Source organism: Toxotes jaculatrix, chromosome 11, assembly GCF_017976425.1.
Source record: "Toxotes jaculatrix isolate fToxJac2 chromosome 11, fToxJac2.pri, whole genome shotgun sequence".
NCBI lineage: Eukaryota > Metazoa > Chordata > Actinopteri > Toxotidae > Toxotes > Toxotes jaculatrix.
This window is the reverse complement of record NC_054404.1, coordinates 24,123,893-24,148,399: the sequence shown is the minus strand read 5'-3', so window position 1 is coordinate 24,148,399 and position 24,507 is coordinate 24,123,893. Positions and strand designations below refer to the sequence as shown.

At 43.1% G+C, this 24,507-nt stretch overlaps 1 protein-coding gene across 1 annotated transcript in view; it reads left to right on the top strand.

Annotated features, from left to right (window-relative positions):
* The first annotated feature begins 636 nt into the window (after window positions 1-636).
* The window catches only part of hspa12a (heat shock protein 12A), a 30,475-nt gene continuing 6,604 nt past the window's right edge, over window positions 637-24,507 (top strand). Inside the window, exons 1-7 of the mRNA XM_041049968.1 lie at window positions 637-745; window positions 14,943-15,019; window positions 15,516-15,640; window positions 17,339-17,525; window positions 17,804-17,908; window positions 18,251-18,367; window positions 22,478-22,649. Coding sequence (XP_040905902.1) covers window positions 703-745; window positions 14,943-15,019; window positions 15,516-15,640; window positions 17,339-17,525; window positions 17,804-17,908; window positions 18,251-18,367; window positions 22,478-22,649 — 826 coding nt within the window. The 5' untranslated portion in view covers window positions 637-702. The remainder of the gene's footprint in view (window positions 746-14,942; window positions 15,020-15,515; window positions 15,641-17,338; window positions 17,526-17,803; window positions 17,909-18,250; window positions 18,368-22,477; window positions 22,650-24,507) is intronic.

The following is a 24,507-nucleotide window of genomic DNA, read 5'->3' as shown; positions in this document are numbered from 1 at the left end:
TGTCCACATCTATCATGAAGGAGGCCTGCAACCATTTGGCCCCTTTAAATCCACATTCAGCCCAAATGGAGCTGACATATACAGTCCTGGTAATCAGGTTAATTATCAAAAAAAAAAAAAAAGAAAAGAAAAGATTCTTGACTGACATTTTAGCACAGTCACTGATTTTCTTTTTTCTCCTTTTTCTCCAGCTTCCACGTGCTCATAATTTATTCATAAAGTTCTCCTTCAAAAGCTGGACTCAGTCATGTTTAACCGGAGGGGAGTACAGCATCCCTACCGGATGTCCCAAGCAGAGCTGCCGCAGACTGGGCAGCAGCAGCAGCAGCAGGAGTCGTAGCCAGGACAGCCGCGAATGTGATGGGAGGGGCGGACAGAGCAGCAGCAGTAGTCTGGGGTCCAACATCTACTCTGCCTGAACTCACTGCCAGCCACCCCCCCACCACCCCCCTTTCCTACACTTCTACCCGAACCTCCGGACCCCAAATGTTTCATGTGCTTTTTTTTTTTTAAATGCTTTTCCGTGAACGAGAAAGCGGCGAAGTGAAGTGAAGTTGAGGGGGGGTGTCGCCGAATCAGCAGCGTGGAAGGTGTTTGGTTGACTGTTTTCTCCTTTGGCCCGGTGTCCCCCGGTAAACCAGGAAAATTGCTTGGTGTAGCTGTATCGGAGAGAAGGCTCGGGAGGAGGTGAAATTACGGGATATGATGACTGAGAAACAGACGGCGGCGGAGAAGATAATTACAGGTAGGCTAAGCTGGTTTCCTAACCTCAGAACAGGGGGAGGGGGTTTGGTAAATTTAGCGGGGTTTGATCTCTGGTAGCTAGTACTAACGCGCTCGCACGTACGCAGGTCGTGCTTTGATGTGGTGGTCTGCGGGACGCGTTCACGTGCACTGCGGTGAGATTTCTCAGGTTCGCGGTCAAAGTAAAAGCTGCTGCCGCCGCGTATTGTTTCATTACGGGCGCAAATTCAGTCAAAAATGTCTTTCCCGCACCTCCACTGCAGTGCAGGGAGGCTGGACGAGCTATGGAGCGATGCCTGGGCTTTCCAAGGGCAACCGCAGTGCACAGGACCTCGCCTACCGTCCCCGCACAGCACTGCGCAGCGCCCTGCAGACAGAACATCTTGATTTAAAAGTTTATTGCTCTGGCTGGTGTTTTCTAACTGAGTGGCTCAACTCGGTGTGTCGCGCTGGTTCATAGTGAGGTGGAGAAAAAATACAGCGTAGTTTTTCCACCAGATCGGTGCAGAGTTTGGTCACATGGCCCGTCCCACTGGAGTTGTGACTCAATGCAGCAGAAAAAAAAAAACCTCTGCACCATGTCCTCAGTTAACGCAGTCTTCGTCAAACTCCAAGACTCTGCCACCGGTGTGTGGACGGGCTGATGCACGGAGATGTATTTGAATCACTGTCATAAATGTCCGTTGTTTTTATAAGCGTATATGTATTCTTGTCTGCTCTATGGATGCGAAGTTTTCACTTCTATCTCAAGGACATGCCGCACTGTAATGACAGTCAAACGAACTCTATTGGTATTTCTCTCATTTCAGGGTTGCTCGCTTGTCTCAAAGGACAGACAGACAGTAATTCCGAATTATTATGTAACACCGTTTGCAAAGACTCATACTGTACAATTCGGCATATACTCAATACTCAAAGCTGTGTTCATCTAAAAAATATCTACATTTTTTCTGGTTTTCTCCATGATGATTTCACATCATAGTCCACTGCTGAGGGCGATAGTGAGCCATGTGTGTCATTCCTAAAATGCATTAATTTTAACAATGCTGTTAAGTGAATCACTTGTACACATGGTTCGTTTGAGCCGTAGTAGCTAACTTTGAGGAGCTGTTCGAGATTTTAAGAAATTAGTAAAAAATTAAACGGAGTTTGGTTGGTTTGAAGTTCTTTCCTCACAAGAGACATTGGGACGAAGCTTTTCGGATGTTCGGCAACCCCCCCCCCCCCCGCCGGTTATGTAATGTAAATGACTTCCTTACCATAGAGACTGCAACCTGATGATGTCCTGCAGGGATGAGAGCTAAATATCAGACTCTGTGTGACTCCCTAAGCTAATATGGCTAAGCTAGAAGATGTTGCTGAAAGGTAAACTTCTAATTTGTGGAGGAATAAAGTCAGAAGTTGCCTCAGACACTCTGCAAATAAATGGATTTTGACTTTTTAAAACTAAGACAAATCTTAACTATGGATGAAGTGCTATGTGGTTTGTCTATGTGGTTTGGTCCAGCATCTGTAGTCCTGTCTGTCCTTCACCCATCATTTCTTTAGCTTGTGAAAAAAATACCTTTGTTTAAGTATAAAAAAAGCCAAGATTGAGAATAAATGTAGGTTACACCTTCTTAGGACATCACACTCTTGATGCGATTGCTTTGAATGACTGATTATTGCTGAGTGGCATGAATGCAGCATCACTCTGCTGATCTGCCGCTGTAAAGCTCTTGATGTCAAATGAAACTGCATTAACTTGTGACGGGATGTTGCACAATCATGATAAATGACAACACTCACAGCCCAAATGTTATATGTGTTATCGGGCGTGACAATGAGCTCAACCGATTAGTCGTTTGTTTATGAATGAGTTTCCTTGTCTAATATTAATTTACTCGGGCACTCCACAGCTTAATTTGTGTTTATCTTGCAGTTTTACAGCAGTGCACTGAGGACAACACAGGGCCTTTGTTCATGAGCTTGTTCTTGTTGGTGTGCAGGCTGAAACTCTTTTGGCTCCACACATGTCAGAATGAAGGGAAAGCAGGCCTGTTTTTAGACAGCCAACAATAAATTACCCCCCCCCCCCCCCCCTTTTTTTTTTAACCTCACCTTCGACTTGCAAGTGAACTTTGATGCTTGTAGTCTGTACCTGTATTGTGCCCAGTTTGATTTGCCAAATAGGAATGTTTGCACTTTTCCCTGCACTCTTTGCCAATACCTTCCTGGAACTAATTTGGGTCTTTCTTAGAGGGTGTGCTTTCTTGACTAACAGAGTTTTCATACGCAACGCTACAATGGCACCACTGCGCTCTGAAATCCATTATTTCCAGTGGCTTGTGCTGCACCGTGACGGTTTGTTGCCGTGTTTAGCAAAAGCATGCATTGCTCGGAGAGCAGCCTTTTGATGCACTAACCAGCTTGTCTCTGCTCCAGAGTTCTTCAACAACAGTCACTTACATCACCTGCCCCATCAACAGTAGATTCATATTATTATAATATATATATATACTTTTAAAATGATGTAATTCAAATGGCCTTCAGAATTCAAATGAGCAGACCCATTAACACACTGCTAGCACTAATTTAGCCCTAGCTAGCGAATGCACTTTAATGCTACAACTGAATAACATCAGATAACATACCATGACAGGAAATGAACACAATGGCAACAGCAGGGCCTTCATTGGGGAAAAAAATGGGTTGAATTGTGGATGCACTTCAAATATGATGCTGATGATACAGCCAGAAATATTATTGTTGGAGCTAACATTCCAGTGATGTATGTGTGTGTGTGTGGCCTTGACCTAGCATCAACATGTGTCTTGGGTGATCTGATCACACCCAAGACTCACTGAGGATGCATTTAAGATCCAGTCACTCAGACCATGTTTGGAGGTGGTCTGGGCCGCGTGTCCATTTCTTACAGGAGTATTAACACAATTGTGTCCTGGGCCACACCGAAAGACCGCCTACTCAACTGACGTCCACTGTGTGAGCGGAAATACGTACTCATGTTTATTTGCACCTAGAGTGGAGAAGTGACATCTGATCACATGTGGTCACTGGAGACTGGTTCGCCTGTTTAAGTGTGTGGCGTTAACTATTGTTTCCCATCTTTTCGCTGTTGTCCTCCCTTCACATGCATTCTGTAAAAGAAGAGGACTGGCCTTATTGTTGTAGGAGACTTAAACTCACACTCTCTACAGTTGTGTTGTTATGTATTTCCAGCTGAATAAAACGTCGCAGGCCATACATTTCTCTGTCAATGCCAAGGACAGTTGTACAGCGCTTGTTGCCATGGCAATACAGCTTCCACGCCTTTCTTTCATGGGCCCAAATGAGGCTGAGAGAAAAGTCAGGAAATATCATCACTGTCTGCAAAGATCTAACATCATACATGTTCATTTTATGATCATCTCTGCTGAATCATGTCTTTGTCTCTCTCTTAACTGCACAGAGTCAGTTTGCAGCATCATCTTTTAAGACATCTGTCCAGAATGTCCATTGTGTAAACAAACATTTTTGCTTTAATATTAGCCATCCATATCAGCAGGGATAGCTCCTAATCTCATTAGGCTCCAAAGATGGAGTCATCGTCGCTGGTCTCAGTACAGTGTAAGGTGTGGCTCTTAGCTGAGGAAGCGTTTTCCCTGTCGTCACCAGATTCAGATTACGGGTGGATTTTCTTATATCTCTGAGGACTGCAGTATGGACCAGTGCAGGGAGCTGACAAAGCACCCCATGGAACGCCACTCAGCTCATAAGCTAGACTTTAAAGGACAATCCTTGACTGTCCACTCACATCTAAACACAGCGCTGCTGCAATGACAGAGGGTTGGGACTAGTTAAATAAACGTACGGGACATTAAAACTGACGTCAGGAAACAGCCTGCCAAGTTCAGCTGTAGCTGAAAGAGTTTAAGCTTCCAGTCTGAGTGAGCTGGGTAGAAAAACCAGGAGGCACTTCATTTACCTAACGGTGTCAGTAAGGTTGTATTCAGGCAGACATTCGCCCTGTGGTAAAACAGCGTGAGGGGGGCCATGTTGGTGTGTTGTTGTTCAAGTCCAGCTGGAGGAATGAACGAGCATGTGTGTGTGTTCACATTGTACTTGACTGGCCAACACACTACCTCGCCAGATGACGTCCTGTTGTGTTGCAGCATAAGTTGGGCCAGGTTCAACTTTTTTTTTTTTTGCCGCATGACACCGCATCACGAAATGTTTATTCAGATAGTTGAGGCGTTACAGGGAGTTAGGAGCAGTAATACAGTGTGGTCTCGCTCCCTCTGAATCGTGGGAAACATGTTTGCTAAGCATTTTGAACACTGCGGGGGTTGAAAGTTGACAAGTTAACTAACCCTGCAGGTTTACGGCCATTCTTATTTTTATTCTGATTTACCACACACACACACACACACACACATGCTGCTTCTCTTGTTTTAATCACAGATTTATTTTATGCTTGGAAATGAAAAATTAGGGCAGTGAGAAACAAAATGGCTCATTGACAGAGAGCAGACAAGCAACTCTGCCAACTTCGAATAACTAGAAGCTCAGTTTGTCCTTTGTGCATTTTTAATAAGAGCGGCACTTATACCCTCAGAAGGTGGACATGTCCTTTCGGTTCACTTTTTGTGGACGTGGGCTGCTAGCATCAGGGTTTGATATACCTTGCCTTCCAAATGTGATGCTGCTAAATGATGAGTGAATGAGATGGGAGCAGCAATGGTTCTTATTACATTATATTATCATATTCTCTCAATAGAACTGTCTGTTTCTTGATCACATGGGATATTATTGTTGTTGTTCCATTGTATTATATTACCTTAGTTTTTATGTCGTATATTTTTGTAGGAAAATGCTGCTACTCAGGGGAGGAGGATGAAAAAGGAGGGAAAGCTATACAGATTTCCTCACTAAGAAGGAATGTTGAAGGGAAATGGGAGCAGGAGGCCATTTTCAGCGTTGTGTCATGTTTCTGACATGAGCCATGTGGTGGAGGTGGTGATCTGTGGAGGAGTGGGAGTTACAGGATGGGGGGGGGGGGGGGGGGGGGAGGTGCTATTCCCAGGCCGTCAGATGAGAGCTGGGGAAAGTGGGAGGGAGAGAGGGAGGGAAAGAGGGACGGAGGAAACACTAGTTATTTGGAAAATAAACATTGTTAGGAAGTCTGAGCTGTGACACGTGATTATTCTCTCGGCAGATACTGAGGAGTGAAATCTTTCACTCTGTTGACCCATTACATCTTTTCAACTGTCTCACTCCGGACTTTGCAAGTTTTGCTCTTAAAAGCGCACTGAAAGAGTCCAGCAGCTAAATGCTGAGTCTTCAGTGTGATGGTAATTGGTTTCATATGTTGCTGTGGCACGTCAGCTATGTACAGTGGCAAGAGAAACGTAAAGCGAAGCCTTTGGAATTATCTGCAGTTCTGAAAATGTGGCCAGAGCTTAGATATTCATCACTCCATAGATAGATAAAATGTCTCTAAATGGAGACGATTTAGTTCTGGGTCTACTCTCCCTAGAAGTGTCTTCCAGCTGGATATCGTCTCTGTTCATGAGTCTACCATACAGAGGTCATGGTGCATTGTGTCTGCAGCAGGACACCACCGTCTCAGCAGCTACAGAGATACCATGTGGAGACCTCAAGCCCTCACTCAAGTCAGTGAGTCGTCCTTCACCATGTTCTCCATGAGAAGACGAGAGCATGTGTTGTGGAGAGGGGGGCGGCTGTGGCGCAGCAAGTTAAGTGTGCGGCGTTGGACTTTGGACCGCCCGGAGATTGGAGGGTTGCTGGTTCGATTCCTCGACCAAGCACAATGGATACGGTGGTGGTGAAGGAGATGTGTCCCCCGCTTCTGCGACCATGGCGGTGCCCCTGAGCAAGGCACCGATCTACCTCCTAGGGCAGCCCCCTGCCACAGCGTCTCTAGTGCATGTGCATGCTTGTGTGTGTGTTTCGTTCACTTGGTGTTGGTAAAATGCAGAGAGTAATTTCCCCAGCTTGAGGGATTAATAAAGTATAAACTTAAATTTAAAACTTAAACTTAAGAACGGTACAGGTCTGAATGTTTGACCTCTACTGTGAGGGGATCTGGTGGCTCTGTTATGATGTGGGGGAACGTTTTACTGGAATGGTTGGGGGCCAGGGACCCCTCACAAGAGAGAAACATTTGTGAAGAGAACAAGAATAGTCTGGCTGACTGATATAGCTTTTTGTTGGCCTAACACACACAGACAGACAGACAGACAGACATAAAAACTGAAGTACCTACATGTCTTTACTGTTGGAACGACACTGGTTCGCCTGCAAACGCAGACACAGGGAAAATAAACTGCTCAGAGCAGGGCCCCACCTGGCTGTTTAGAGGTACAGTACTGGCTCTGCGGCAGGATGATGAGATATTCCAAATGCTGTGAGGATCCATTTGCATTATTCAGTTAGTCTGCAGCTTACAGTCTGCCACAGAAAAAACACATAATGCATCTCCACCTAGCAAACACACCAATGTTACGCAGACGTAAATTCAGCCCCGTCTCGTGCCAATAACGGTGAGGACGGAGAGTCCTCCGAGGGAGAGGCCGCTGATATCTGAGGCGGTTCTAACTGCAGCCCTGTGAGCGCAGTGCTGCTTTAACACAATGTGTTGGTGTAATGATGACAGCACAGGAGAGAGAGTTTACTGCAAGTTGTCCTGAACTGGAGTGTATCCTTAAAATGTGAAGCTGCACCGCTGCACTGTGAATACTTCCTTACTGTTCAATAATTCAAAGGCTAGTTAAATATTCACAACCCCCCCCCCCCCCCACCTCCCCCAAAGAAAAGCCTCGCTGCAGAATCAGATCTGAAACACAGAGGCATGTGCTGGTCACACACCAACATAACCAAAAACCAGTTCATCGTGGAGCTACGGCGCTCAAACCTGCAGGGAGGTGTGCTCACCTGCCATACATAGATGCCTTCATAACTGTGCATCCGTTGTTCATCCAGATGTGCGCTCTTGTCAAAGATGACTGCAGACAATGATGTGCTGAAGTGGATGTCAACACAATAGTGATCTATTTTTGTCTGGTCTGGGTTAAGACAATTTGTTTTCAGTAATCAGGGACTATTTCAGCACAAGCTTTTTTTTTTGTTGTTATCAGTTTTTTCCATTATAGACAGGCAGGAAGGAAAGCCATTGTTCACCAGAGAGTTTTAAGGCATTTCCTCAGTGCGACTGAAACGCTCTCTCCCCTCTCTACAGGAACCTGTCTGCCTTTTTTTTTTTTCTTTGTGTCAGAGGTCTGAGTTCTTTGTTTCATATAAAAAGTCTTTGTTTCTTTGTTGTAAGGAACAATGCGCCACTTGGGTCTTTAAAACGCCTTTCACCCCCCCCCCCCAAAAAAAGTCACGTTCTGTCTGACGACTTTGATGTGGAAACGCAGAGCAAAATGTGAAGGTAGCTGTTATAAATGATAAGGAAATAAGTGATTTAAAAAAAGCAAAGAACTAAATGTCAGCACTATTCAGAGGGTCATACTAAAACCACTGAAGTTCAAGGTACTTGATGCTTATTTTGATTGGTCGAACCAACATTTTACTACTGGTGCTGTATTGACCAGGACCACCAAGACTTTAGAATGAAGACCAGTGAGAAACTCTTGAAGCTTGTTGGTCAAGAAAAGATATCCAGACCCTCATTAGTATTTAGGGAGAGGAGACCACTCAGAGGGAGCTGGGATCAGGGAGACCAACCGACTGGTACCCAATCCCAGCAGGACCCAAGGCTCGCCATCTCTAAATAAACTTGGATTTTGCCTTGCTTTATCTCTGTTGAGACTGTAGCACAGTCCAGAGAGAGGCCAGCAATGTTAGGATGTCTCTATCACTCTCACAGCTCATTGGGGCAGCCTGAGTCAGTGGGCTGGAGGATTTCAAATCAGATCATCTTCATTATACAGACAGCCAGTAAGCTTATTTCTGAAAATGGCACTTATACTTTAATGAACTCAGATCTGCTGAAAGTCATGTAGCATGACACTGCACTTTATCACCTCGCCGTCAGACTCGTGTATGTATATTTCACCTGGCAGAGGGTGAGAGTAAGAGTAAGCAATAAAGAACGTTTGCCGTGAAAATGATTTAGATACAAACGCTGTTGAGTAACAGCAAGCTATTCACAGCTCCATTCTAAAAGATGCTGGCATTCATCTTGGAAAACCCATATCATTGTATGTTATAGTGAGTTTGTGCAGATCTGTGTTTTAGACATAGAATCAGTGTGTGTGTGTAGTGGCTGCAGCTGTTGTCAGGCTGTTTCCCTGTGCTGTGTGTGTGTGTGTCTGGGCTGACAGCCAAGTGGATGCAGTCAGCCAGGGAGAGAGGAGTGGGTCTCTCTCTCTGTCTCTCTGTCTCTCTGCGTGGCGTGAATGAATGGGACCTCAGATGGAAAGAAGAAACAGCACATTCTCTCCCCAAACTCATTTTGCTGTTGGCCTTATGAATGTAGCTCTTTGATAGCGGACTTTTTTTGTGTGTGTGTGTGTGTGTGTGTGTGTTTATGCCTCTCAGTTTGCCGCAGTGAATTTAATGAGGGCTCCTCTTCAGCTATTGTAGGTGACAGCCTGTGTCTTGCTTTGTATCTGTCTCTGTCTTTCATCGGTGTCTTAGATGCCACTGTCATCTGAAACAGACTGCTATTGTCAGTCAGGATGTCCTAAGATTCTCTGTGGGGTTTATTAACAACTTTTGTGAACTTTTTAAATACGTAACCAGAGAGAAAGTTTACAGATGTCATTACAGCAGAGCTGCCGTTTGAAGCTGCCAGGCTTTTTGGCAAAATTGAGGTCAACTTGTAGAATGTTTTTTTTTTTTTTTTGAAAAGAGTTTGTATTTGCGTGATGAGCAGGCAAGTAAAAAGGCCATCCACAAAAATGTATTATAGATGAACACAAAATGGGATAAATGATTAGAAAATCCAAACGTACGCTGTGTGTTCAAGTGTAATGGGTCCTTGTTTCACACCACTCCCCGTCTTTATCACCAGAGCAGCTCAGAAAAACACCAAATTATTTATTTAAGAAGGTTTTTCTGGGAGCCCAGCAAAGTCCATGTAAGAACCAGCGTGTGCGTGATTTACATGTTGCCATCTTCTCATGTCTCACACAGACATCTTTGTGGACATCCACGTGCTGCTCATGTACGTATATCTGAAACTTCTGTTTTGTGTGAACGAGCACATCTGCAGACTGTCGTCAAGACATCGTACCTTTTTCTAACGGCTTGAGTGACAGTAACCCACGACTCACCTCACCACAAGCACAGGATACCTAGAAAAAACACACAATGGAAGCGTGTTCTCTTGAATATTGCGAAAAAAATTACTTCTAATTGCTTAATGTGAATAATGGTAAAACTTTGTGGGACAGAGATACACAACTCTATTTGCCAGGGGTGTGGCTTAGCTACTACTGGCCGTAACTCATTAGCTATTTGTCCAATCATCATAAATAAGCATTTTGAGCCTGACCCATAGGGGGCGACACAAACTCCACAAAGTATATCTAACAACCCTGTTGATAGAATTTCACCAAATTTGCTGGGAATGCTCTGGGGCCAAACTATTAACCACAATCTGAGGTGCCATATTGGCTGGTAAAAAGCTCATTACTCAAGATGCTGCCCTGTGTGCTGTCTCCTGAGGTTTGTTCAAATCCAGTAAAGGGGAGGACAAATAGCGAAGTGTGAGTGAGCAGTTAATGAAATGATACATCTGTCCGGGGTCATCATGGTGGTGGAAGAGCATGTATTGTCCTTTTTTCATCAGGCAGGCCTCTGTGAAATTGAGACTGAAATGTATTAAAACTTCCCTTATTTAATGAAGCGAGACTTTTAAACTCCAGAGAACCTGTTTTCAGTCGTATTTAGAGGAAATGATTTCTCTCCGTCGAAGCAGAAGCGCCTGATCGTTTTTTTTGTTTTTTTTTCTAACATGCTCTTGTGCCTCAAGCTCCTGACAAACAGTCATTTGGGGAATAGATGGAATGTGGGGCCAACAGGAAGTCAGAGCTCCTGAGGAGAGGAGAGAAAATAACAAGAGTCTTCACATCCTTTTCAGCGGCATAGTAAACACTGCAGTGACAGCACCAGTTCAGCAGACCTTTCAAAGAAATGCAAAATGTAATGCTGCTTGTGACAGGAAAATAAGTTACTTTTCTTAAAAAAAAACAGAAATTATTTTTATTATTATTTCTATCTGAGAAGAAGAGGGTGTATTTAAAGTAGTGTAGTATTAGAATTTTGGTTAAAGCAGAGCAGACACTGGTGTCTGAACTGGACTCACTGGGAGCTGAACCCACTCTGTCTGCAGGCTTACTGCTGCTGATGCACAGTTCATTGAAGCATTTTGGATTTTTCTGGGTTTGAACTTCTTCTGTCCGAGCTCTTTAGCCTGACTTTTAAGTTTGTTTGTTTTTTTTGGTAATTCACATAAAGGAGGGAACAACAGTCCACCGCTGCTTCAGTGTTTAAATGATGTGTTTAAAAGATACCAACGCGTAAACAGTTTGCTGGGCAGGGAGACGGATGTGAGGGAGGTGACAGTGAGCTGCAGCCTCCTCCTCGTCTGGGCGGATCATCACGGCACAGCGCCATCTGTCTTCCTCCCTCTTCCTCTCTCTCAAGGTCTTGTTTTATTTTCTCACATTGAGCCATGTCCCACTTTGTGTAGTGGGGTCCTGGTTCTCGTGATGGCTTTCCACCATTGGTGTCAGATATGGAAGATTAGACTCCTTCTACTTGCGGCTACTCTTGTTAGGGTTTGCCACAGCAGATCACCAGCCACATGTTTGGTTTGGAAACTCAGCCCTCACGTTTATTTACCACCTGAGCCACAGGCTCCATATGTCAAAGATTAGACTAAACACTACTAATAGCTTTATAGATCTTTGCCTTGACTCTGCAGTATAGATACAGAGAAGAAACACGGGGGGAGAGAAAGAGATTCAGTAAAGATTCCTAACCAAAAACTGACCTGGGGACAATGCCATCAGGACACTGTGGAAAATGTGTTAATAGAAATATTGCCTGTAGTCAGGTAAATAATAGAATACACAGTCTCACATTGTTATATTAAAATGTGTATGTGGCCTTGGCTTTACTTATATCACACAGATTTATGTCCTTTCATTTAACCACTTAAATGTATATAATCTATTATAGTCGTAAACACACACTCACACACACACACACTAGTTGCCTTTAAGTGCACATTGTGGGCTTCCATGAACAGCAGTTGTGTTGAGTGCAGCCTTTCAGGTGTTTCATATTGGGAAAGAAATCAAAATAAAACCAGAAATAAAATAAAATCAGTGATACACTGGCATTGCCAGTAGTTTTTGCTGATATCATATTGAACCTGAGGCTGAGAATCCCTGTCATATTGTTCTTAAATGAGATGTGGCGGCCACATGGATGTAAATTATGGTTGTCCGCCTCTCTTGAGACTGTCTGCGTTTCAGGTGAACTTTTATTTTAAGTTCTATTTCTTTTATTTTGAAAAGTTTGCACAGTCGGGTTCGTCTTGCTAACATGTTGCTGTAAATATGAACCGCTCGTTGCTACGCTTCAGTTCTCCAAATGCAAACGATACATAACGTGAAGTTTGAAGTCAGTCTGTGTTTTCATGGATTGTTCGAGAACTTTAAACCTAAGCGCACAGCTTTAAACAACATGTATTTAACATTCCCTAAACGACCCAGATCCTAAGAGCTGTGCACAGTATTGATTTGTATGACTTCACCTCTTTTTGTATTGACTCAGAAGTCGGATTGAAAGACTCAACAGCTGGCATTCACCGTACACAGCTGCCTGTTTAGAAACTTGGTAATGAAATTGCTTATTACATGGAGGTAAACAAAGTGAGCTAGCACAATGACAAAGAATGGCTTAGCCAAAGCTCAGTAATACAGCACTTGAGATATTATTTGCCGCGAGAGCAATCACTTTACTTCTCTTCATCGTGATTTGATTTTTATGGCCATTGTGGGGAATAAAAAAACTCAAGGTTGTAAAAGGTGCTTTTGGGAGTGGGCTACCGGGGGCCACGGAAAGAGGGGCCGGATGGTGGTTAGATGGAGTCTAGCCACAGGTGGTCTGTAATTCTGCACCGTAATTGCCTGGCAAAGTGTATTATAGGTCTTCAGACCACTCATCCACTCCGTAGGGGTGGACAAGAAAAAAGGATGAGTGAGGCGGAAAAATAGGATGGATAACATGATGTCCCGTCGCGAGACAATCCTGCCCGTCACTTTACAATACATCGAGGGAGTATTATTATTGTGAGGACTCAAAGAACGCTTTGTGTGAACGCTATTAAGCCAGACTAATGAAAATGATGGTAGCAAATGGAGAGATAATCTCCAATTCAATTGAAGTGTCATTGTGTTTTAAAGACAGGTGCAACAGACATTTTCTGCTGTTTGAATCGAGTAGATGTTGTCAGTCTTCAGAGAGGAATCTTTTCCCTTCTCAGACAGAGTTCTCTGAGTTCAGGGACAGAACCTCTATAGTCATTTGGCGTTCAGTGCCTGGATCAGGGGGCCCCCCCCCCTTTTGCCCACGCTGGCAGCACCCACCGTCCAACACAGCACCTCACAATAGTTCCACAGTTTTGTGTCTGAGTCTCCTTAGATACTGGTGACTGTTTGAACCAAAGGGCTCATTATTAAAAACCTCCCGTCAGCCTCAAGGATCAAACTGAGGACGCACTCGACCCTTCAGCTTTGGTAGCAGCTCGCGTCTATTCATTTCAGAATTGATGAAATGGTTTTTTTTTTATCTAACAAAAATGCTGAATATTTCCTGGTTTCAGCCTCTCGAATACAAGGATTGGCTGCTTTTCTTTGTCAAATCTAAAAGTGAAGTGAATATTTTGGGGGGCTTTGGAGTAACGGCCTGGTTAAACAAAGAATTGAAAGTTGCTGCCTTTGGCTCGGAATTTTTTTTTTTTTTTTTCTCCACAATTTCTCTGACGATTAATCAAAAAAATCAAGAGAATAACTGACAAATGAATTGAAAATCAAAATAATGGTTTACCCTTCTCTTTGATGTGGGTACACTCACACAGAAATAATAATTCTGCCAACTTATTCCAACTAAAAGGTTCTGTATGTAACACACACACATATCACAAAGTTTGATGAACCAGTTTTTTTTTTTCCAGGGCTTTCAACCATAGCTCATGATGTTCATCAGTGGACAGAGTCCGCTCAGCTGTTGCAGAGTTGTCACATGATGACACGTGGCTGTAGGTGTGGGGAGATGGTAACCCCATCTCTGTTCAAAGGTAATGTGAATGTCCTCCCTGAGCTTTCTATGGCTGCCCCTTGACTCCTGGTCAGTCTGGTCGACCTTTGACCTCTCCAGTGGATGCTGTGAATGGTTTTGGTCTGGTCTTCACAGACAACTGCTTCAGGTGTTCAGTCTTTTGTCCCTGACAATGGAGCAAACTCCATCCTCTGATAAAGGCTGTTCTATGTTGTTTAAAGCTCTGGGAAAGCCTAGTAAGTGGACCTTGAGTTAGTATTATTTTGTCAGTGGAATGTTCCCTGGGAACAAGCTTTCACACTCAGATTGAACAACATACTGTCAATGAGGAGAGTAAATTCAGTAACCATGGTTACAGCTGTATGGTGTTCACATCTGTTAGCCAGAGGTTCCCCCGTGTTTTAAAGCCCAGCATAACAAAATAAGCAGGAGCAAACAACAACACTGATTCCTGCTCTTCACATTCAGCTGTTTCCTGAATGTACTTCTCGTGTTATATGGAACTGTACATACAACACACTGTGTGTCACCCGTCACTTGGAGTAACTCATTAACGTTGTAACATTAAAACCAACAAACAACTCGTCTTGCAACAACCTCTGTAAGAGCTGGAGTTGCAGCAGGTTTCCTCTCTGTTGAAAAGAACATCTGATGTTGTGAAAAGGTTGTCTGATAAAAATTTAATGCACACTTTTCAGAAAATAGTAGCAGATTTGTTTTACATGTTTGCAAAGGTTGATTTACAACTACAAACTTGTATATTTATTTGTGAACGTCCCTTTTAAAAGCTCAAAATCTTAAGACCTTCATTGGAGCCCGTAATATCAATCACACCAACTATCGAAGCGTTCGCACAGCGTGTCGCTGAGATGAATACGTTTGTCTGTCTTTCTCTACAGATGCGATGGCTAATCCTTCTCCAGCAAAGAGCATGGGTGACCCTGGAATAACCCCACTGTCCCCTTCACACACTCAGGTGACTCAGCTCTCTTATACACACACACACACACACATACTCATATTTAATATATAAAACAGAAGCAGTTCTTTTCCTTCCATACTGGTGTGGAAAAAAAAAAACAGTGCCTGCATGCTCCTCACTCTGTTTTTGGAACCTTCATTGTTTCCTCTTCCTCACTCTTGTATCTTACATAACAGTATCCGGAGGATCACAGGACACGGTCCACAAAATACAGGAGAGACATACTTCCTCTATCAGTGACTCCTCCACCACTATCTCCCAAAATCATTTAGAACCTGATTATTTTTATCTTAGCCTCAGAGAACAATGGAAGCTAATGATAGTCTTTTCCTTACCAGGTCCCAGACATGCAGGAATGGGTTCCAACTTAAATTGAGCATGTGAGAGAGAGAGAGAGCAAGAGACAGAGCGAGAGTGTGTGTGTTTGTGTCCCACCATATGTCCTCACATGTTCCTGACCCTGTCCACCTATATTCTCTCTGTACAGCAGAACGACACAGAGCAGGTACAGTCACAGCAGTCCTTTGTGGTGGTGGTCGCCATCGACTTCGGCACCACGTCCAGCGGTTATGCTTATGCCTTCACGAAGGAGCCAGAGTGCATTCACACCATGAGGTACGGCGCCAGCACTACAATACAGACACGTGCTGAGGACAAGTGTGGGGGTGGGTGGGCCGCAGCTACATCCACATAATGTTAAATTAAAGATGAACAGCACATGCCTGACACATGCAGAGTATAAGCGCTGAGTCATTCTAATAATTCAAATATGCCATAAAAATTGAATAAAAGAGTCAAATCGAAATCCAGATTTGTTATTGATAGGCTCGGAGTATTCCTTTTTCTTCAATCAGCTGCTTTTCTGCATTTTGCTTTTCACTTGAGAGATATCTGGGGGTCTTACACCCCTCTGTGCAGTGCTGATAGAGTTTTGTTATAAGAAAACAGGACTCTCACCCTGGGAGCTCTGTGACCCCCTCAGGTCAGCTGCGTTGGCCTCAGTGCCAGGCTCCACAGGGGGAGGGGGGGGCTGACAACTTCCATCCTACCACAGGCCTGACAGGTGTTTAAATTAACCGGGGTTATGCGTGACTCGTCACATTCTTGGCATTGCTGTCTAAAGCTGCTACCACTAGTAATTCATAGTGTTGCAATCCGTGTGTGTGTGTGTCCTTGAGTCCTTCTGATCTAATCAGCTAATTCCAGCAGTGCACTGCAAATAATGCTGAGACTGTAGGTATGAAAAGAATTCAGATAAATGGGGGCTAACCTATAGCACTCACGTATAACCTAATATCACCTAATATACCACAAGTGGGGACATTAATTGGCACGGTTTCCCCTCTCTGGACCTACTTGATGGATTTTATCGCAATTTTGTTGTTGTTATTTTTAAATGTAGTTTATGGCTTTTATTTATAACCCTGACTGGCATAGAAATGAAGGGACATGCCATCCAGTGAATTACTGTGCAGTGGAGCTCTGCCACAAAGGAATGATACATCATTCACAGCATAGCCACAGCAGCAGTTTAGTCACCTTTACTGAACAGACTAAAAAGATACTGGAGCATACAGAAACACACACTGAACCAACAGAAAGCTAAAGGCAGAATCATAACAGATATAAGCATTTAGCAAGAAGAGCATCAAAATCAATAAAACATAGATTTTCTGGATTACTCACAACAACAGTGGCCAAAAAAAAAAAAAAAAAGTGTCCCCATAAAACTGAAAACGCATCCAGGAAATGATTTCAGATGGAAATGTAAAAGATATCCCACCAAGCCCATTATACTTACCAGATAAAAGCTGCTCTATCCAGTTTTTTTTTCCCCCCACATTTCCCAAATTAGTTCACAACAAGTGCTCTTAGTGAGATGGCCTCCATAATCCCATCATACATGTCTCCCAAGGAACAGAGATAACGCTAATAATAGTTGACCTCCATTTGTCCAGAAATTGTGGTAGCACAGTTAGACTAGAGAGATGAATTCAGATTTTCTCTCAGAGAATTGAATGACTTATTTTCAGCTTAAACAGTATATGAATATTAGAAAAAGCATGAACTGAACTGTGCTGACTTCATTAACAACTTCATTATGCATATATCTTGTAGTAGATGTAGTAGCTGCATGTGTATTGATGGGAAGTCCTAAAACATTGGTGCTTATATGATGGTTTTATCCTGGAAATGACTGATTTGCTGACATTTTCAATCTGACAGTTCCAAAAGTCTGTATTTGATTAATACAAAAGCAGAAATCACAGATTTACTGTACATATATTGATGACTGACTTTGCCTCCTTCTAGGCGCTGGGAAGGTGGAGACCCTGGTGTATCCAATCAGAAGACTCCCACCACAATCCTGCTGACTCCAGACAGGAAGTTCCATAGTTTTGGCTACGCGGCTCGTGACTTCTACCACGACTTAGACCCCAGCGAGTCCAAGCAGTGGCTCTACCTGGAAAAATTCAAGATGAAGCTCCACACTACTGCAGTAAGCACACAAAGATACTGTATACACACTGTGAATAACATTCCTAGCAGTCCTCCAGGTATGACAAACAAAACTAAAGTCACACTCCTTACCAGGTTTAAGCACACTGAGCAGTATCACATATCTGCAATATCTCAGATTTAGAGGATTACTGAGAATGTTATTGGAAATCTAAAACTCATATCCCCACTGTAATAAATGGGTGTTCTGTTCCCTGTTCTGTTCTTTGGCAGTGTTTTCATTCAACTCTAACTCTAATGTCTTATCTCTGCCATCAGAATCTGTCCATTGACACAGACCTTCACGCAGCCAACGGGAAGCGAGTAAAAGCTCTGGATATCTTTGCATATGCACTGGCCTTCTTCAAGGAGCAAGCACTAAAGGTAACATACCTCTGTCAGCACGGCATTTCCTGCTGTGTCACACATTCAACATGTTTTCTTATTAGGCTGATATTTTATAATTGCATTCTGTAGAATTTTTGTCCACAATGAACCAAAAGTTTTTGGCTCAATCCCAGCCTAAAACCCGAAGCCAGTCTTATTTAATTACATTGTGAAAGATAGCATCTCGCTGGATCAGGGTGTACTTTGTGACAGTCATCAAAAAGGCAGTCAACCTAATTACTTTTCCTTTACCGTGACTGTCTGAACCTGCAGCGTCACACTAACCATGCCGATGAGTTGTGTAACAAACCGGGTGCGTTCGAATGTTCGCCCCTACAGGAGCTGAGTGATCAGACAGGCGGCGAGTTTGACAACAATGACGTGAGATGGGTGATCACAGTTCCTGCCATCTGGAAGATGCCTGCGAAGCAGTTCATGAGGGAAGCTGCCTATAAGGTAGGCTGAGGATCTACCTTCATCTGCTTCCTCCAGCTTTCATCCATAGTTTGCAAATGACTGATGCCAAATGTAGAGAGAGACAGAGAGGTGGACGCAGGGATGCTGCAGTGCCGCACAGTAATCAAGACTCTCAGTCATACATGACTGCCATACATACACATCAAGCACAGTGACCTACAGACAGTGGTAGAGGACACAGTCCTCTACACAGGGAGGTAGTCAAACACTCATTAATATAGAGACACAAAGATGCAGAGAGAAGGAGGGACGGAGAACAAAGGACAAACAGGCCAACACATCTTACCCATTTTAATCAGTGTGAGAGGAGTCGGTCTGTGATATTACAACTTCCTGTAGGATGTTTTGTAATGTTCAGTGAAGTGTTATTTTGTCATTAATGCTCCTGTTTGGGTTGATTGTATAAAACCTTTTCATTCATACATACAAAAATATACTGGATGGGAAAAATCCAATCTCCAGTCTTGGAGAACATTACTGTGTATGATGAGCAAGTAGAAATGGTTTGTACAATATTGGGAACATTCATCATTCATCCAAATTGAATTGCATTCAGTGCTGTATAGTAGAGTGTACAGTATATAGTATCCTTGCATCATATCCACCAACTAGTTCAGGGCAAGTAGGCAGTATAAATATTATGAATAAGTACAAGACTCTTAAAATGTGTCCTGAATCTAACTGGAAGTAAGTGCAGAGACTGTAGTCCAGGAGTGATGTGATAGAATCAAATGATATAATGTTGTTCAAGTTATGTTTCTTACAGGTAATTTATATCTGATTTATTCACTAAGCTGTAATAATGTATTGTGTTCAAGTAGTGTGGTAAATTATAGACAGTGGCCCTCTTTGCTCTTTTTGACCAGTAGCTAGGATTTCTGTAAAAATAAATATAGAATTTATGGGGTCGTCAGGTCATCAAGATCAGCAGATATATGTAGTTGGGTGGCATCTGCAAACCAGAGGAAATCAGCACCGTGCTTACAGACTATGACTTCCAGTGGTAACACATAAAGAATAAAAATAGTGGACCCAGAACTGAACCCTGTGGCACTCTTTATGGAAAGTTCAGTGTTGAGTATAACTACTAAAGAACTAAATGTTCAGTTGTAAGTAAAACATCACTTTTATTAAAACAGACTGTGGTCAAATTAAAATGAAAAGCAGGGTTTACAGTAGCACAACCTTTAACACTCAGTTCGTTAGTGCAGCCCATGTTTCTGTTGTAAACGGTAGAAGAGACCTGTCCTGTCCGGTCTTGTCCTGTATCTTGTTTAAAAATATATCCATATGCCCTAAAAAGGTCCATGTACCACCCAGCCCAATATGCAGGCTGTAAAAGGATAAACAGTACCAGATCTGAAATCACTTGTAGGTTCTTCTGTCCAGTTCTTCCCAAACATTACCTCCCCATCATGTGAAGCCAGAGTGTGGTTCTTTTGCTCTAACACTGTGGATCATTATCTTGGATCTTGGATCTATCTAAGATGAAGCCCAACCAACTGATCTGACCTCCCTTGTTGGTGGCCTTTTCCTCTCCATTGGGAATATAATATACACTACTACTACTACTATACAGCATATGTAACTATACATATATGCATACTAATGCCTTTCTTCCAAAAAATAACAAAGCCTTTGTCTGCTTAGTTACGTTATCCTCTCACTCTTGTCAATGGAGGGTCCCCACAAGTAGAGACTTTTAAACTCGTGAGTCTCTCAGGACCGTGAGTGTATGTGCTAACCTGGGTGTGGCTGTCTGGAGCGAAGAGGAGGGAGAGAGACAGAGGACAGCTGTAATGGGTGGAGGAACCTGTGTGTGTGTGTGTGTGTGTGTGTGTGTGTGTGTGTGTGTGTGTGTGTGTGTGTGTGTGTGTGTGTGTGTGCGTGATTGATTGTCTGTTAGACTGGTGAACCTGCCTGTAAATCAGAAACCAGAATAGCCAACTGGCCTCTTTTTTTTTGTTTTTAGTTTTTCTTTTTAACCCTGAGATTCATGATAATATTAGATTCCAGTACATAAGAAAAGTGCTCACTTGTGCACAGACATTTTGAATACCACCTGTTCATGCAGATGGACTGTAAATCATCATTGCTGAAACCCCAGTATCGCAAATTTATCATGCCCCATGTCTGCCATGAGAATGGCATCAGGAGCATGACTAAGAGCTTCGACAGTTTCAAGTTGTTCTGTCAAAGATACATGCAAACAAACGGCTGTCTTCCTGGCTATTTTCAGGAATGGTTCTCATTCAGCACTTAGCAGTTTGGTTGACCAGAAGGTGATCCACATATACAGCTACCTCTGCATCTGTGGCACTGTAGATTTGAGCGTCTCTCCCTCATTTAACCACTGTTTTGTGTGGCCTGAGATGTGAGTGCATCATTTATTAACTCTGCCACAAACGCCTCCGAGGAAAGCCTGTGCAGACAATACCAGATGTACTCAAATGGCCCTGCAGAATTCATACTGTTTCCAGACATCATGCACATTTGGATGAGGAACCAAAAAGGCAGCAGTGCAAGCGCTTGCCAAGGCTTCAACAGCTGATCTTGGAGAAAACAAAAAAAAGTTGAAATATACAAATGTAAGGCCTTAGAAGGAGAATAATATCTCAAATTCAGTCAATTTTGACAAACAGTGAGTCGTCACTTCTTCCCTTTTTTGACCTTCAAAAGGAAAGAATGCCTCAGTTTCCTTTTCCTTGATACAGAAATGTGATTATTCTCCTTCCCTCTGATATCTCATGTTCGTATATTATGTACGACGCTGGAGTCAGAATGTGGTTTAAAACCACTTTATGCAAAGGCAGGAGAGAACATCTGGGTCTGGTCAAAGCTCACCCACCAACACCTGTACCCAGCTGTCAGGAGATATGATTTGTTTGCAAGATCCTGTATCATTTCAAACATCTAACTCCACCTAAAACTGCAAATAATCATTTTTAAATTTGTGTAGAAGCTTCCATGGGCGGGTTAACAGATGTTTAACATTGGTAACACACATTTATTTACACTGAGTTCATGTTTTGAAACGGTTTGTTCTCTTGGCCAACACGCAGCATTGCACAACAACTAATCTAACAGCAGAACAAAGCATTTGTCTCCAGATTGCTTCTTATTTAGCAATAGTCTTGTTTCCTTTGTCAACAAAGTTGATGCTGATGTTCAGGTTTTTTTTTTTTGAACAGTGGTTCTGGACTGATCCAGATTCCTGTTTCCCTGCTATCCTCTTCAGTGACGTCATCATTTTTGTCCCGGTCACATCCCTGTGCATGCTGAAGGAGGAAGAATGAGGGAAGGGTGCTGTTATCTGCAGTGGGGGGCGCTGGAGATGGAGGGACAGAGAGCTGACAGAGAGAGGATGTGATTTAAGCACAGAGGTGGAGAGAAAGGGAGCAGGAGGGGAAGCTGGGCATCTGCAGTGACTCAGCATCGAGCAGCGTGAATCATCTGATTGGCTGTTTATGGAGGAAACAAATGATTGGCAGCCCGCTGTTACCGCCCCTCCTCTGATCCCATCATCCTTTAGTTCTCCGTGGGCAACGACAGTAACCACAGCCCTTTCTTTTGCACTCCCTCTCTTTCTCTCCTGATCCATCCCTGACACAAGCACTAGTTCTTCTCTGGATCAGCTTCTTCGGACGTGATTGGTGTTCAGGTGCAAAACAAAGCTAGCCATCGGAGAAATATGCTTTAACAGTCACGTGTAATAATATAGTCACTGGAGGAATTTGATCTCAGTGATGGTGGAGTGTGATTTCTAACAGCTGTGAGTCTGTGGTTCATTCTGCACCAGCAGCTGTTAATCCGAAAAACCGAATCACGCCTTCTTCATATCAGCTGATGTTTTTTGGATTTTGTCCGTGGTCCTTATAACACATGCTTGGCTCTGGATGTATGTCAGGTTCATCCCACATTATCCGGCTGGTCCTTTTTTTTTTTTTTGACTAATGAGCAGCAAACACTGCATCCTGCTGCAGCCTTCATATGAGCATCACATAGCTTTAATGGTAAAGATTCATGTTGTTTAACATCACACTTAAGTTAAGAGTGTACTTTCCTGTCTGAACTCTGCCCTTGTTGTAGTCTGGTCTGGTGCCCCGTGAAAACCCGGAGCAGCTGATCATCGCCTTAGAACCCGAAGCAGCATCAATCTATTGCCGCAAGCTCCGCCTCCACCAGATGGTGGACCTGGGGACCCAGACCACCCAGAACGGCTTCAGCCCCACCGACAACGTGGGAAGCGGCATGACCCAAGGTAAGTCCCATCCACACTGGCATCACCGTGACGATGCTTTCATTCTGTATTTATCAGCTCTGACTCCACACTTCATTGACCCGCTAATCGCACAAACAGTTACAGCATCATTACGGTTGCCGTGGTAACATACTGTTTTGTTTTGTTTTTTCCACCTGATGAATGTTGTGTCTTCCATAGTTTCTCCAGCTCATGGTAAACAGGCTTTTCTTTTTTTTAAATTAAAACACAAAATGCATGAAGCTTTAAAAGAACACGGACTTTTTAATTTCTTCCATCCATCACACTTCATCTTGCCTTTGCTTCATTTTTCCGATTCTATCCTGCACCAAAAAAAAAAAAAGGTTAAAGGTCAACAATCACTTATTCACACCTGTGGTTTTATCATAAGGCCCAGATTTCTGCCCACCTCAGCACTGATATTACAAATGCAGTAACTACATCACCTATAAAATATTAGCATTATAGTAATGTGTAGTTATTAGTGTCATACACCTCATACAGTTTGATTAAAGTTGTTAATATTTCTTCAGAAAGTTGGAAAAACTGTTTTTAAAAACCATGAGGGTCCCAAGCCCAAGTCCACGAGCGTCTGGAACGTACACTGGACGCTCATTTTGTGGCCTCATTTTTCCGTCCTCTGTCCTGGTCTCATTAAGCAGTCGCTCACACTGTTTTCTTGTCGTTAAGCCAAATCCAACAAAGGAGCTGTTCTTCTTTCTGTTGTTGTTGTTGTTGTTGTTGTTGTCAGCACGTCACCATGATGTTTTCTAATACGCATGTGTGGAATGTTGTCTGTGCATATATGGACAGGAGTGTGTCTGCGTCCACTCTGGAGTCTGATCGAGACTTTACAGTTACAATAAACAACTTCACTGTCAGCTGTTATTTACCAGCATGTTAAGCAGCAACGGGACATGTCCACCTTTCCCTCCTTTCCTCCTTTTTTTTCACCCTTATTTGAGCCATTTTTTTTTTTTTTTTTTTCAGCATCACCATCAAAAATGGAAGATATAAAACGTTGTTGCTTTTGGTCTAAACTTTACTCTTCTCTGTGAAGACTATAAAGATCATCATTCACATGCATGCAAACAAGATGCACCCAGGCTGAACAGGTCCGTTTTTCTTATCCACAGCAGACAGTTGTGTGAAAAGAAAAAAAAATGAACCTTGCATAATGTTCCCATTTGTCCATTATTTCTGTTTTGTTCCCGAAAATATGAATCTGCTCGCGATTCGCTCACGCTGAAAGTCCTTGGTAACCTCCAATGTGAATGTTATATGCACTCACACAAACTCAATAGACGTATATCCAGTCAGTTGTCTGGTTAAGTGGAGGCAGACTGTGAGGGTGGAATAGAACAAACAGTTGACTGGATTTTTGGGAATCTGCAGCAGGTTCGTCGGACTTGTGGTTTTTGCGGTCGCCTGCCATGCAGAAAGCCCGTATCCACTTCTTCATACATCAAAAAGGATTTAGTGAGGTAGCACATAGTTACTAAGGAACAGGTGTGGAATGATTCAGGAACAGCTCGATGAGAGTGATTAGTCAGGAAACCAGTACCATAACTTTAGTATTAACTAGACCCACAAACATTTCCTGGGTCCATCCTCTGGCTCCAAGCATGTCAGAGAGTAGATGTGTAGGTTTACTTGTTTATGCTGGACACATTTTTTACATTTCTGACCCTCTGCACCTCCACATTTTCTCCCCTGTCTCTTTAAGTCATGTTCTCGGCTCAGGATTCTAGACCGTGGATTCCTTTGCTGTTGTCTCTGGCTTTATGTCATCCGTTCTGTTACCCAGTAATTTCACTATATCAATATAGATTTTATCAATATGTTCACTTGAGGAGAA